Genomic DNA, 13,727 nt, shown 5'->3' on the forward strand with positions numbered 1-13,727 from the left:
AGTGACGGCGTGAGCTTGAAGCACCGAAATCTCCAGGCGAAATGTCGGTGTCTTGTGGGATGGAACATTTTATATCTACTGGACCGGGTACTCAAAGACACGGTGAACATGTCAGTAGCCGAGCGGTTTAAGGCGCTGCAGTCATGGACTATGCGGCTGATTCCGGCGGAGATTCGAGTCCTCCCTCGGGCATGAGTGTGTGTGTGTTTGTCATTAGGATAATTTAGGTTAAGTAGTGTGTAAGCTTAGGAACTGATGACCTTAGCAGGTAAGTCCCATAAGATTTGACACATATTTGAACATTTTGAACATGCCTGTAAACAACCATCGTGTCGAACGTTACAGCGATTATAACTAAGTACGGCAAGAAATAATACTTCGGTGTGAGAACGGCGCAAGCAGCCGATTTACAGGCACAATCATTATCACCACCGCTACCGCCACCACAGCACGCCGAACGCACTTTTACGGCACAAGTCACTGGCTCACACAATATTCCTTCGGCAGAAAATTCTGCCGCCTAGTAATTGTGAAAGACCACATCCCACAGGAACCTCATACTTCGCCTATAGGTGCAGAAACTGAACACTCCTAAATGTAGCTTCAAGACGATGCCTCAACTCGGCATATAAACCGAGATGAATTTATCAATTACCTTAACTTCAGCTATAAATATAAGTAGACTTTAATAATAAATGAAAAGCACCAGTTTGCTTTTGTTCTACAATATTACTTTTATTGCTAACCGGTTTTCGGCTTACAAGGCCATTTTCAGACATTTACAGAGTATTGTTTCATTTGTTGCAGTTGTCTTTGTATTCCACATAGGCTGTAGTTTCAGTAGTTAAGGGTTTCCTTTCAACTTGTACTTGTATTACTGTCCATGTTGAACTCCCCTTATAGTTGTCTCATCAAATACTGCTCATATTTTACTTTGCTCATTTATTTAATGAAAACTGGTACACAGCCACTGCTTTGATTATAATGTTAATGTTAAAATGCAGTACCACCACACTCTCAAACTGTAGGTTCCCTCAAATAACTCCATTTTCCTGCATTTATTAATTTCTGTTTATCTTATTGATATTGCTTAAGTTCTTATGTATTCTGTATTTACATTGACAACAAATTAAAAAATTGGTTGTGTATCACTCTCCATGTTTCATACCTCTTGATGCTGCCTTGTCTAGTACTAATTTTATTTTATTAGTTTTGTTTATTAATAGAAACTGTTATGTAGGCATGCTATTCCTATTTTGTACTAAAAGTTTTCCTGTCAACTCCATTGTTATTTTTGTACTGTTGCGTTTTTACTATTTCATTGCAAAGATGTTACTTACTGTATGTTTCTACTTCAGTCTAGATGTGTTACTTCTCTTCCAATGTTGTCTGCTAACAATTAACTTCTTTGGTGATAATACTCAGTAAATGTCTGAAGATGGCCTTGTAAGCCGAAAACCGGTTAGCAATAAAAGTAACATTGTAGAACAAAAGCAAACTGGTGCTTTTCATTTATTATAATGTTGTTCTACCAAGAACCGACGGAACATTCTGTTAAGATGATAAGTGGACTTTCTATTTTCTGACTGAAATTTGTTCTAACATGATCATGATCGTGAACATAGCACAAAACAATGGACACACCAGCAACACAGTACAGAACCTACATGATCCCATTGAAAGAAAAATACAGACAGAATAAAGCAAAATTAAAAACAATGCAGATAATCTAACAAATAACAATAACATACAATGCTCGGCTCCTGGCTAATCAGGGCGGAGGAAATCACGTGACTGTGCTGGAGGTACCTTGCCGCCCGTCGGCGGAAAACACTCTCTCTGTGCCGCGCGCCCTGTGGCTGTGATCATCATCTCCTCCCGGTGCTGCGGCGCCGAGCTCTTTGTTTCTGTAGCCACCACGCCATTCGGACTTGTCTGAACAGCAGCCACCACTTCTCTATAACTTCGCCTAAGTTTGCTGCCAACTGTGTTACGCCCACCACTACGTCTTGGCTCACCCTCGCCTCCCCAGGCCTGTCTCATGTTGCCCATTTGAATTCACAACTGTTGGTTTTTCTGCCAATAAATGGTCTCATCTCAAGAAAAGTTGTCAGGACAATTTCTTTCAACACATTCACCCACAGCCTCAGCCGCTCCTAAAAGAGCTGCACGAACACTCTCTATGCATTCGACAACTAATGCAGTGCTGTGTTTGACAACGATTGTTGAGGAACCGATTATCGTGTCGTTTCGTATAGTACGGCTACATGTCTGCAATCCACCATTTGATTGCTTGCGATCAAGGACGAGCAGCCGGTTAAAGTGTCTCAGCTGTGGACACAGTAATGGGTGTGTCCAAAAGGGCGCTGAACGTGGAATTGCTATGCGAAAGCATGCCGGTGGTCATAGACGGACACTACATAGCAAGAAGATCGATACAAAAGAACAGACGTCTCACTCGAAGGCAGATTGCTGCAGACCTTGCCACCGTCACCAGTACACGTGTCTGTGCCTGAATTATTTTGCGGCAGTTACAACGGGCTGGTTTGTATGGTCGGAAGCCTGTTAAATGCATCCTCCCCAGAAGCACGCCATCGTCGAGAAAGAGTTCGTTGGTGTAGGGTACATGTTGATTGGAGTTAGCAACACTGGTGCAGAGTGATGCTCTCTGACGAACCCCGCTTCATTGTTGCAAGTGATTCTGGCCACCAGTAGGTCTGGGGAAAGAGGCGAACATGTTACACACCACATGTTCGTGAATGTCATCGGTATAACCTATGTGTTATGATGTGGGCAGGTATTGTGCACAGAGACTGAACAGCGCTGCATATCTTTGTGCGAGCTATTATTACAGCACAGGGCTGGGGTAGCTCTGGAATTTCTGTTGATGGATGGCAATGCCCACTCACGCAGGAAATCTGAGGTGTCGGACACACGGGAAAGTGAAGGTATTGAACGTATGGAATGAGCTGCGTACTGGCGGAACGTAAACACTATACAGCATGCCTGGGATGCTCTTGGCACACGCATTTCTCAGTGAACACCCTCGGCCTGAACTATGTAAGAACTAAAAACGGAGAGAGAAATAGGACAAAATTCACTACGAACTCCTCAACAGTTTTATAGCAGAATGAATGAATGAATGAATGACAGAATGAATAACAGAATGACAGAACAGATCATAATAACAGAACAGAATGAATGACAAGTGCAAAATGTTCATTAGTGTCCGAGGAGGACATATTCCATACTGAGAATCCGATATCGACCTTTATGTAGGGAGGCTATCCTGCTATGTGTCTGTTCCTTAGCAATTGTCAAGCACTGTATTAATTTCATACGACCTGGCACAATCAGTTATTCAATGTGTGCTTGCATTTTGTAAAATACATATGCAGCTCTGTGAGAACTGTCAGCAACTTTCGTAGCTTAAGTGATAGTTTAACAAGTTGACGAGTTTATCTTTGCTTTGCCCCGTTTGGATTCAGTCTTGTGTAGAAATAATCATCTTATGGTTTTGTTTTTGGAGAGAGTCCGTCTTGAGGAAAACACAATTTTTATCTTTTCTTTTTATTTCCCAGACATGTTTTTCTGAAGTTTCAGCAACATCAGAGGACATATTATCTTTCTATAGAACAGAAAATATGCTCTTTAATACTTGTTCTTTGAGACAGTATTTGTAAATCGGACAAACAAAGATTTATATATATTTTTTGTTACCAAATGCTGTCGTTTTCCTGAATTTTGAGGTTTGTTATTGCAGTTGATTCTTTCTCAGTTCGTTATTTGCAGTCACACAAAACTTAATGCAGAACAGTTACCTACTTCAAAATTTTACGACTGGAAATGTACTGTATTGCTTAAAATTAACTAATTCTGTGTGCAATTGTTTGTCTGAGTGTGTGTGTGTGTGTGTGTGTGTGTAGGTGAATGGGTGTGGGTTTTGTTTATTTATTTACTACATTTTTCGCATTTTTATTTAAAAATGGGAGAAGAAAATTTAAAAGTCGTGGGTGACTGGAATTCGTCAGTAGGAAAAGGGAGAGAAGGAAACATAGTAGGTGATTATGGATTGGGGCTAAGAAATGAAAGAGGAAGCCGTCTGGTAGAATTTTGCACAGAGCATAACTTAATCATAGCTAACACTTGGTTCAAGAATCATAAAAGAAGGTTGTATACATGGAAGAATCCTGGAGATACTAAAAGGTATCAGATAGATTATATAATGGTAAGACAGAGATTTAGGAATCAGGTTTTAAATTTTAGGACACTTCCAGGGGCAGATGTGGACTCTGACCACAATCTATTGGTTATGACCTGTAGGTTAAAACTGAAGAAACTGCAAAAAGGTGGGAATTTAAGGACATGGGATCTGGATAAGCTGAAAGAACCAGAGGTTGTACAGAGTTTCAAGGAGAGTATAAGGGAAGAATTGACAGAAATGGGGGAAACAAACACAGTAGAAGAAGAATGGGTAGCTCTGAGGGATGAAATAGTGAAGGCAGCAGAGGACAAAGCAGGTAAAAAGACGAGGGCTGCTAGAAATCCTTGGGTAACAGAAGAAATATTGAATTTAATTGATGAAAGGAGAAAATATAAAAATGCAGTAAATGAAGCAGGCAAAAAGGAATACAAACGTCTCAAAAATGAGATCGACAGGAAGTGTAAAATGGCTAAGCAGGGATGGCTAGAGGACAAATGTAAGGATTTAGAGGTTTATCTCACTAGGAGTAAGATAGATACTGCCTAAGGAAAATTAAAGAGACCTTTGGAGAGAAAAGAACCACGTGTATGAATATCAAGAGCTCAGATGGCAACCCAGTTCTAAGCAAAGAAGGGAAGGCAGAAAGGTGGAAGGAGTATATAGAAGGTTTATACAAGGGCGACGTACTTGAGGACAATATTATGGAAATGAAAGAGGATGTAGATGAAGACGAAATGGGAGATACGATACTGCGTGAAGAGTTTGACAGAGCACTGAAAGACCTGAGTCGAAACAAGGCCCCCGGAGTAGACAACGTTCCATTAGAACTACTGACGTCCTTGGGAGAGCCAGTCATGACAAAACTCTACCAGCTGGTGAGCAAGATGTATGAGACAGGCGAAATGCCCTCAGACTTCAAGAAGAATATAATAATTCCAATCCCAAAGAAAGCAGGTGTTGACAGATGTGAAAATTACCGAACTATCAGTTTAATAAGTCACAGCTGCAAAATACTAACGCGAATTCTTTACAGACGAATGGAAAAACTGGTAGATGCGGACCTCGGGGAGGATCAGTTTGGATTCCGTAGAAATGTTGGAACACGTGAGGCAATACTGACCTTACGACTTATCTTAGAGGAAATATTAAGGAAAGGCAAACCTACGTTTCTAGTAATTGTAGACTTAGAGAAAGCTTTTGACAATGTTGACTGGAATACTCTCTTTCAAATTCTAAAGGTGGCAGGGGTAAAATACACAGACCGAAAGACTATTTACAATTTGTACAGAAACCAGATGGCAGTCGTAAGAGTCGAGGGGCATGAAAGGGAAGCAGTGGTTGGGAAAGGAGTGAGACAGGGTTGTAGCCTCTCCCCTATGTTATTCAATCTGTATATTGGGCAAGCAGTAAAGGAAAGAAAAGAAAAAAATTGGGGTAGGTATTAAAATTCATGCAGAAGAAGTAAAAACTTTGAGGTTCGCCGATGACATTGTAATTCTGTCAGAGACGGCAAAGGACTTGGAAGAGCAGTTGAACGGAATGGACAGTGTCTTGAAAGGAGGATATAAGATGAACATCAACAAAAGCAAAATGAGGATAATGGAATGCAGTCAAATTAAATCGGGTGATGCTGAGGGAATTAGATTAGGAAATGAGACACTTAAAGTAGTAAAAGAGTTTTGCTATTTAGGAAGTAAAATAACTGATGATGGTCGAAGTAGAGAGGATATAAAATGTAGACAAGGAAAGCGTTTCTGAAGAAGAGAAATTTGTTAACATCGAATATAGATTTAAATGTGAGGCACTCTTTTCTGAAAGTATTTGTATGGAGTGTAGGCATGTATGGAAGTGAAACATGGACGATAACTAGTTTGGACAAGAAGAGAATAGAAGCTTTCGAAATGTGATGCTACAGAAGAATGCTGAAGATAATGTGGATAGATCACGTAACTAATGAGGAGGTATTGAATAGGATTGGGGAGAAGAGAAGTTTGTGGCACAACTTGACTAGAAGGAGGGATCGGTTGGTAGGACATGTTTTGAGGCATCAAGGGATCACAAATTTAGCATTGGAGGGCAGCGTGGAAGGTAAAAATCGTAGAGGGAGACCAAGAGATGAATACACTAAGCAGATTTAGAAGGATGTAGGTTGCAGTAGGTACTGGGAGATGAAGAAGCTTGCACAGGATAGAGTAGCATGGAGAGCTGCATCAAACCAGTCTCAGGACTGAAGACAACAACAACAACAACATTTAAAAATGAAAAATATAAACACAAAAAAGATAGAAATGAAGTAAAATCCATTAAACTACAGACACACACACACACACACACACACACACACACACACACACACACACACACACACACACAATCTTCCACATAGAATTAGTTAGTGTTAGGCATAAACATGACATTCCCAGTCGTAAAATTTCGAAGTAAATAACTGTTCTACATTAGGTTCTATGTGGTTGCAGATGGCAAATTGTGAAAGTAAACAACTACAATAACAAACATAAAAATTCAGAAAAAACGCAGCATATATATCGTGACGCTATAATTAAACACGTTATAACACGGAAATTAAATACCGGACGAGTACTAGACTTGCTAGCAGTAATGTCAACGACATGCACCATCAATTCAATTCAAACACTTTGAATGTGCTGCTACGGTATACCACACCATTACATACCGGCCCCATTACTGCTGCAAAAGGGGTTCAGTTTGGCGCTCATCAGTGTCCAGAAGAGTCTGAATGCATTCTGCACTCCAAAACGAGGCATCTCCGTAGGTATCCTGGCTACCGCTCTTGGTTGCTGCGCTTCATGTCAGCACATGTATGAATGTTTCCCTCGTAAACCCTGTCCATCAGGTAGACCCTCAACCAGAAATCACGGGGAGTGAGATCAAGTGATCGCGCCAGCCAAGCTTTTGGAAACGATCGGCTGATAATTCGACCGTTTTGAAATGTATTTCGGGGAAGCAGGTGAACTTCACGAGCAATATGCTGTGAGACTCATTTTGCATGAAATCTGTTGAGTTTAATGCGTCTCTCTCCTGTAGGGCGCGTATGACATGCTGACGAAGTATATTGCAGTAACGCTGGCCAGTCGCACTGCACGTCTCTGGAGCTGCTCAGAAAACAATACGCTAATGATGAACGTAACGGTGAAGCCACATCATATGGTGACACGTTCACCATACAGAGGAATTTCATGCACAGTGACTGGAGGTGAAGATCACCACACTTGGAAATTCTGTGTGTTCACCTCACCCGTCAGAGAAAAGTGAGCTTTTTATGTCCGTAGTATGGTCCAGGGCCAGCCCTCGTCAACTTCAATCCTTAGGAGAATGTTGAGAGCGAAGTCAACATCTCGTTGTGCGTCCTGTGGTGCAAGCTGCTGTATGGACCCTCTACGGATACCTGTTGAGAATGGTTCGAAGCGCCTTCCGTACAGTCGACCACGAGATGTTTAACTGCCGTGACACGGCAAGCGCACTGCCTGACGATCGGGAATGCGTTGTCTGCCACATCAACAGCGATTTAATCAACCATCTGTGGTGCAAACGGTCGTCGACCTCTTCCCGGAATGACACTCAGTTCTCCAGTTGATTCGAATTTCATCCTCATGCTCCTTTCAGACGGCGATACTGTCGAAGTGAAGCTGCACCATTACTGTTGTTTTGACAATAGAGCTTCACCAGAAATGCCCTGCACCTTTTGTCCAAGCTCATGTTGACACGCCAATAAGAGTCCTGCGACTGGTCAGGTGTGAGAGGCAATGAATCACGATGACTGATCACGGAGTCTGGTTGCCATAGTTGAATCTGGACGGTGGTGCTGTGATGGATGGAAATCATGCACGCCATACTCTGCGTATTAATGCTAGCAACTTTTGTACTCGCAAGTAGTTAGTTTCTGTGTTATAAAGTGTTAAATATGGAAAGTTTAATTAAGAAAAGAAGATTAAGAAAAGGCAAACCTATGTTTCTAGCATTTGTAGACTTAGAGAAAGCTTTTGACAATGTTGACTGGAATACTCTCTTTCAAATTCTAAAGGTGGCAAGGGTAAAATACACAGAGCGAAAGACTATTTACAATTTGTACGGAAATTAGGTGGCAGTTATAAGATTCGATGGGCATGAAAGGGAAGCAGTGGTTGGAAAGGGATTGAGACAGGGTTTTTGCCTCTCCCCGATGTTATTCAATCTGTATATTGAGCAGGCAGTAAAGGAAACAAAAGAAAAATTCGGAGTAGGTATTAAAATTCATGGAGAAGAAATAAAAACTTTAAGGTTCGCCGATGACATTGTAATTCTGTCAGAGACAGCAATGGACTTGGAAGAGTAGCTGAACACAATGGACAATGAGGATATAAGATGAACATCAACAAAAGCAAGACGAGGATAATGGAATGTAGTCGGGTGATGCTGAGGGAATTAGATTAGGAATTGAGACACTTAAAGTAGTAAAGGAGTTTTGCTATTTGGGGAGCAAAATAACTGATGATAGTCGAAGTAGAGAGAATATAAAATGTAGACTGGCAATGGCAAGGAAAGCGTTTCTGAAGAAGAGAAATTTGTTAACCTCGAGTATGAATTTAAGTGTCAGGAAGTCGTTTCTGAAAGTATTTGTATGGAGTTTAGCCATGTATGGAAGTGAAACATGGACGATAAATAGTTCAGACAAGAAGAGAATAGAAGCTTTCGAAATGTGGTGCTACAGAAGAATGCTGAAGATTAGATGGGTAGATCACATAACTAATGGGGAGGTACTGAATAGAATCGGGGAGAAGAGGAGTTTGTGGCACAAGTTGACTAGAAGAAGGGATCGGTTGGTAGGACATGTTCTGAGGCATCAACGGATCACCAGTTTAGTATTGGATAACAGCGTGGAGGGTAAAAATCGAAGAGGGAGACCAAGATATGAATACACTAAGCAGATTTAGAAGGATGTAGGTTGCAGTACGTACTGGGAGATGAAACAGCTTGCACAGGATAGAGTAGCATGGAGAGCTTCATAAAACCAGTCTCAGGACTGAAGACCACAACAACAACAAATTATAGTCATCCGGTATAAAACTTTGTGTTTCAAATTTGTAAATACTGACTTAATAACTAAAATTTGTAAGTGTAAAAGTAGTAAAGAGCTTTTTTCCTGTTTTGGAGAAAGAGAAAAAGTCCACTGATGACGCTGAATCTTCTGCGAAACGTCTCTGGGAAATAAAAAGAACAGGTAAAAACAGTGTTCTGCTCAGGGCGAACACTGTCCAGAAACAAACGTCTTGCACTAGAATAAGGGCTTATTTCGTGAAAGCTAGATCGTACAGTAACAATAAACTTAGTAAAAGCGGGTTAAAATGCTTCGGTTACTTAACAGAGAATCGTGCCACATTCCCTAAGTCACGGCTAGGGTGCAGAGTACTTGCTTGGTCGGCTCACCCTGAGCGTGGCGGCGTTGGCGGGGGCGGTGAGGACGACGCGAACGGGCGCCGCCCCCGGCTCGGCACACAGCCCCCAGTGCAGAACCCTCTGCTCGCCACTGCCGCCCCCACTCGCCTCGTCGGCGCCGGCCTCGTCATCGTCGTCGTCGTCGTCGGCCGTGTCTCGAGGCGCGCTCAGCATCACCAGCACGCCGGGGTCGCAGCGGCCGTGGTGCGACCCCTCCTGCCAGGGCTCCGACTCCTGCAAACAGGTCACCATGCAGGATGGGCTGCACCACTATCTGCTCTGCCGCACTGGCTTCGATACACATCCTGACAGCTCCCCTTATGTGACACAAGTCATGGATATGAGCATACACAGATGGCGGTAGCACCGTGTCCACCAGGTATAAAAGGACAGTTCAATGCCGGAGGTGTCATTCGTGCTCAGGTTCTTCATATCAGAAGATTTACGATTATGGTCACACGACAGGAGTTACACTACTGGCCATTAAAATTGCTACACCACGAAGGTGACCAGCTACAGACGCAAAATTCAACCGACAGAAAGAAGATGCTGTGATATGCAAATGATTAGCTTTTCACAGCATTCACACAAGTTTGGCGCCGGTGGTGACACCTACAACGTCCTGACATGAGGAAAGTTTCCAACCTATTTCTCATACACAAACAGCAGTTGACCGGCATTGCCTGGTGAAACGTTGTTCTGATGCCTCGTGTAAGGAGGAGAAATGCGTACCATCACGTTCCCGACTTTGATAAACGTCGGATTGCAGCGTATCGCGATTGCGGTTTATCGTATCGCGATATTGCTGCTCGCGATAGTCGAGATCCAATAACTGTTAGCAGAATATAGAATCGGTGGGTTCAGGAGGGTAATACGGAACGCCGTGCTAGATCCCAACGGCCTCGTGTCACCAGCAGTCGAGATGACTGGCATCTTATCCGCATGGCTGTAACGGATCGTGCAGCCACGTCTCGATCCCTGAGTTAACAGATGGGGACGTTTGCAAGGCAACAACCATCTGCACGAACAGTTCGACGACGTTTGCAGCAGCATGGACTATCAGCTCGGAGACCATGGCTGCGGTTACCCTTGACACTGCATCACAGACAGGAGCGCCTGCGATGGTGTACTCAACGACGAACCTTGGTGCACCAATGGCAAAAGTCATTTTTTCGGATGAATCCAGGTTCTGTTTACAGCATCATGATGGTCGCATCACTGATTGGCGACATCGCGGTGAACGGACATTGGAATCGTGTATTCGTCATCGCCATACTGGTGTATCACCTGCCGTGATGGTATGGCGTGCCATTGGTTAGATGTCTCGGTCACGTCTTGTTCGCAATTACGGCACATTGAACAGTGGACGTTACATTTCAGATGGGTTACAACCCGTGGCTCTACCCTTCATTCGATCTCTGCGAAGCCCTACATTTCAGCAGGAATTCCACGACCGCATGTTGCAGGTCCTGTACAGGCCTTTCGACTGCTGCCCTGGCCAGCACATTCTCTTATCAATTGAAAACGTCTGGCCAATGGTGGCCGAGGAACTGGCTGGTCACAGTACGCCAGTCACTACTCTTGATGAACTGTGGTATCCTGTTGAAGCTGCAAGGGCAGTTGTACCTGTACACGCCATCCAAGCTCCGTTTGACTCAATGCCCAGGCGTATGAAGGCCAGAGGTGGTTGTTCTGGGTACTGATTTCTCAGGATCTATGCACCCAAATTGCGTGAAAATGTAATCACATGTCACTTTAGTATAATATATTTGTCCAATTAATACTCGTTTATCATCTGCATTTCTTCTTGGTGTAGCAATTTTAATGGCCAGTAGTGTAACAGGCTCTGAACACAGATTTGCAGTTGAAGCTAGACGCATGGGACGTTCCATTTCGGAAATCATTACGGAATTCAAAATTTCGTGATCCACAGTGTCAAGAATGTGTTGATAATACCGGATTTCATGCATTACCTCTCAGCATGGTCAACTCAGCGGCCGACGGATTTCACTTAACTACCAAGAGCAGCGGCGTTTGCGTAGAATTGTTAGTACTAACAGACAACCAACATTGCGTGAAATAACCGCAGGAATCAATGTGGGGCGTATGACGAACGTCTCCGTTAGGTCAGTGTGGCGAAGTTTGGCGTTATTGGGCTGTGGCAGCAGACCAGCGACGCAAATGCCTTTGCTAACAACACGACATTACCTGCATTTCTTCTCTAGGGCTCATGACCATTTCGATTGGAGCTTAGACTATTGGAAAACCAATCCATCGTCAGATGAGTCCCGGTTTCAGTTAGCTGATGGTAGGGTTCGAGTGTGATGGAGACCGGACGACGCCGTGGACCCAAGTTGTTAACAAGGCACAGTGCAAGCTGGTGCTGATTACATACTGGTGTGGGCTTTGTTTACATGAAATGGACTGATCCTCTGTTCTAGTGAACTGATCATTGACTGAAAATGGGTTATGTTCGGCTACTCTGAGACCATTTCCAGCCATTTATGGACTTCATGTTCCCAAACAACGATGGGTTGTTTATGGATGACAATGCGCCATGTTACTGGGCAACTGGTTTAAAGAACGTTGTTGACAATTCGGGCCAGTGACTTGGCCTCAAGCATCGCCCGACGTGTATCCTCTTAAACGTAATCGAGAAGTTAGTTTGTGCAAAAAATCCTGCACCGACAATATTTTTGCAATTATAGACGGCTATAGAGGCAGTATGGCTCAATATTCCTGCACGTGACTTCCAACGACTTGTTGAGTACATGCCAAGTCGAGTTTCTGCAAAAAACCAGGCAAAAGGAGATACACAGCGATATTAGGAAGTATCTCCTGACGCTTGTCTCTCAGTGTAAGATCACTTGACAAACCCCAATGGTGTGCAAAACTTAAGCACGAAAGTAACATTCGCTCGATGTCTCACTGCCAAGTAATATATGAGAAATGTTTCTTATTTCAGTCTTTGATCACAATATCAATTATTCTGACGATGACAGGATTCAGTCCATAATGACCATCCTCAGATGTAGATATATAAATATATACACCTATTGCGCAGTGTGTCCTTCAACACAATACAGCATTATGTATCACAATATACTGTCATAAAACCAGGGAAATGTACAAATACGGTAAAATGTACCTTCTCTACACCATGTCCTTAGGTGATAAGGCCATAATTGCATAGTAAAAACATATAAATATAATCAGCACAGCATTGTCACATAGATGAAAAATAAGGTGTAGAATAGGCCACATCGTCCAAACAGGCATTATTGCAACTGGCTACTGAAGTACGGAAGTTACCAGAAATCTGTTTGCCTACATCCTCCCTAGATGTCGGTACTGCGAGTTTAGATGTAGTCATGATTTACTCAAAAACATAATCTGATAAAAACACATTAGGTAACATACAAGTAGCACAGTTTTAAATATTTATAACTATCATAGAAGCCAATTGTGACACATTAAAAGACGAGCACAGTTACCCATACAAAATTATTAAAAGCAAATATATTAAGAGAATAGGTCCGACCCATTTCTGGTGAATTCGCGGTCAAAAGGGGGTTGCCCAGAAAGTAATACACCGCATTTTTTTCTTCAACAATTCTTTATTAAACATAATGAGAATTACAGACACGAAATAATGGTGTTTCATCTACACACCCTATTTTTCGACGTTCTATGGCCTTCATCTAGCGTGAAACAAGGGCGTGTAAGCCTTGTTGGTACCAATCCTTGTCCTGATGGCACAGCCACTGCTTCACTATGCGAATCATTTCCTCATCGTCCTCAAAATGTTTTCCAAGAATGGCATCCTTTAATGACCCAAAGAAACGGAAGCCCGAGGTGGCTAGGAAGGCGCTGTCAAGTGTGACAGCCGTGGATGGTCTCCCCGAATGGTGTAAATCGTGGAGCTCCACCGAATCGCCTTCTATTGACTTCACCCTCTGTACCCAGCGACTAACTCTACTCCTGTCGACAGCAGATGCTCCATAGACTTTGCGTAAGAGGTTGTGAATATTCCCCAAAGTTTCTTTCTCTGCAGTGAGAAATTCAATGA

General features: G+C 42.8%; 1 protein-coding gene across 1 annotated transcript in view; it reads right to left on the reverse strand.

Annotated features, from left to right (window-relative positions):
* The window catches only part of LOC126355345 (uncharacterized), a 708,215-nt gene that overhangs the window by 499,482 nt on the left and 195,006 nt on the right, over positions 1 to 13,727 (reverse strand). The window contains exon 4 of the mRNA XM_050005639.1: positions 9,650 to 9,892. Coding sequence (XP_049861596.1) covers positions 9,650 to 9,892 — 243 coding nt within the window. The remainder of the gene's footprint in view (positions 1 to 9,649; positions 9,893 to 13,727) is intronic.

Source organism: Schistocerca gregaria, chromosome 3, assembly GCF_023897955.1.
Source record: "Schistocerca gregaria isolate iqSchGreg1 chromosome 3, iqSchGreg1.2, whole genome shotgun sequence".
Classification (NCBI taxonomy): Eukaryota; Metazoa; Arthropoda; class Insecta; order Orthoptera; family Acrididae; genus Schistocerca; species Schistocerca gregaria.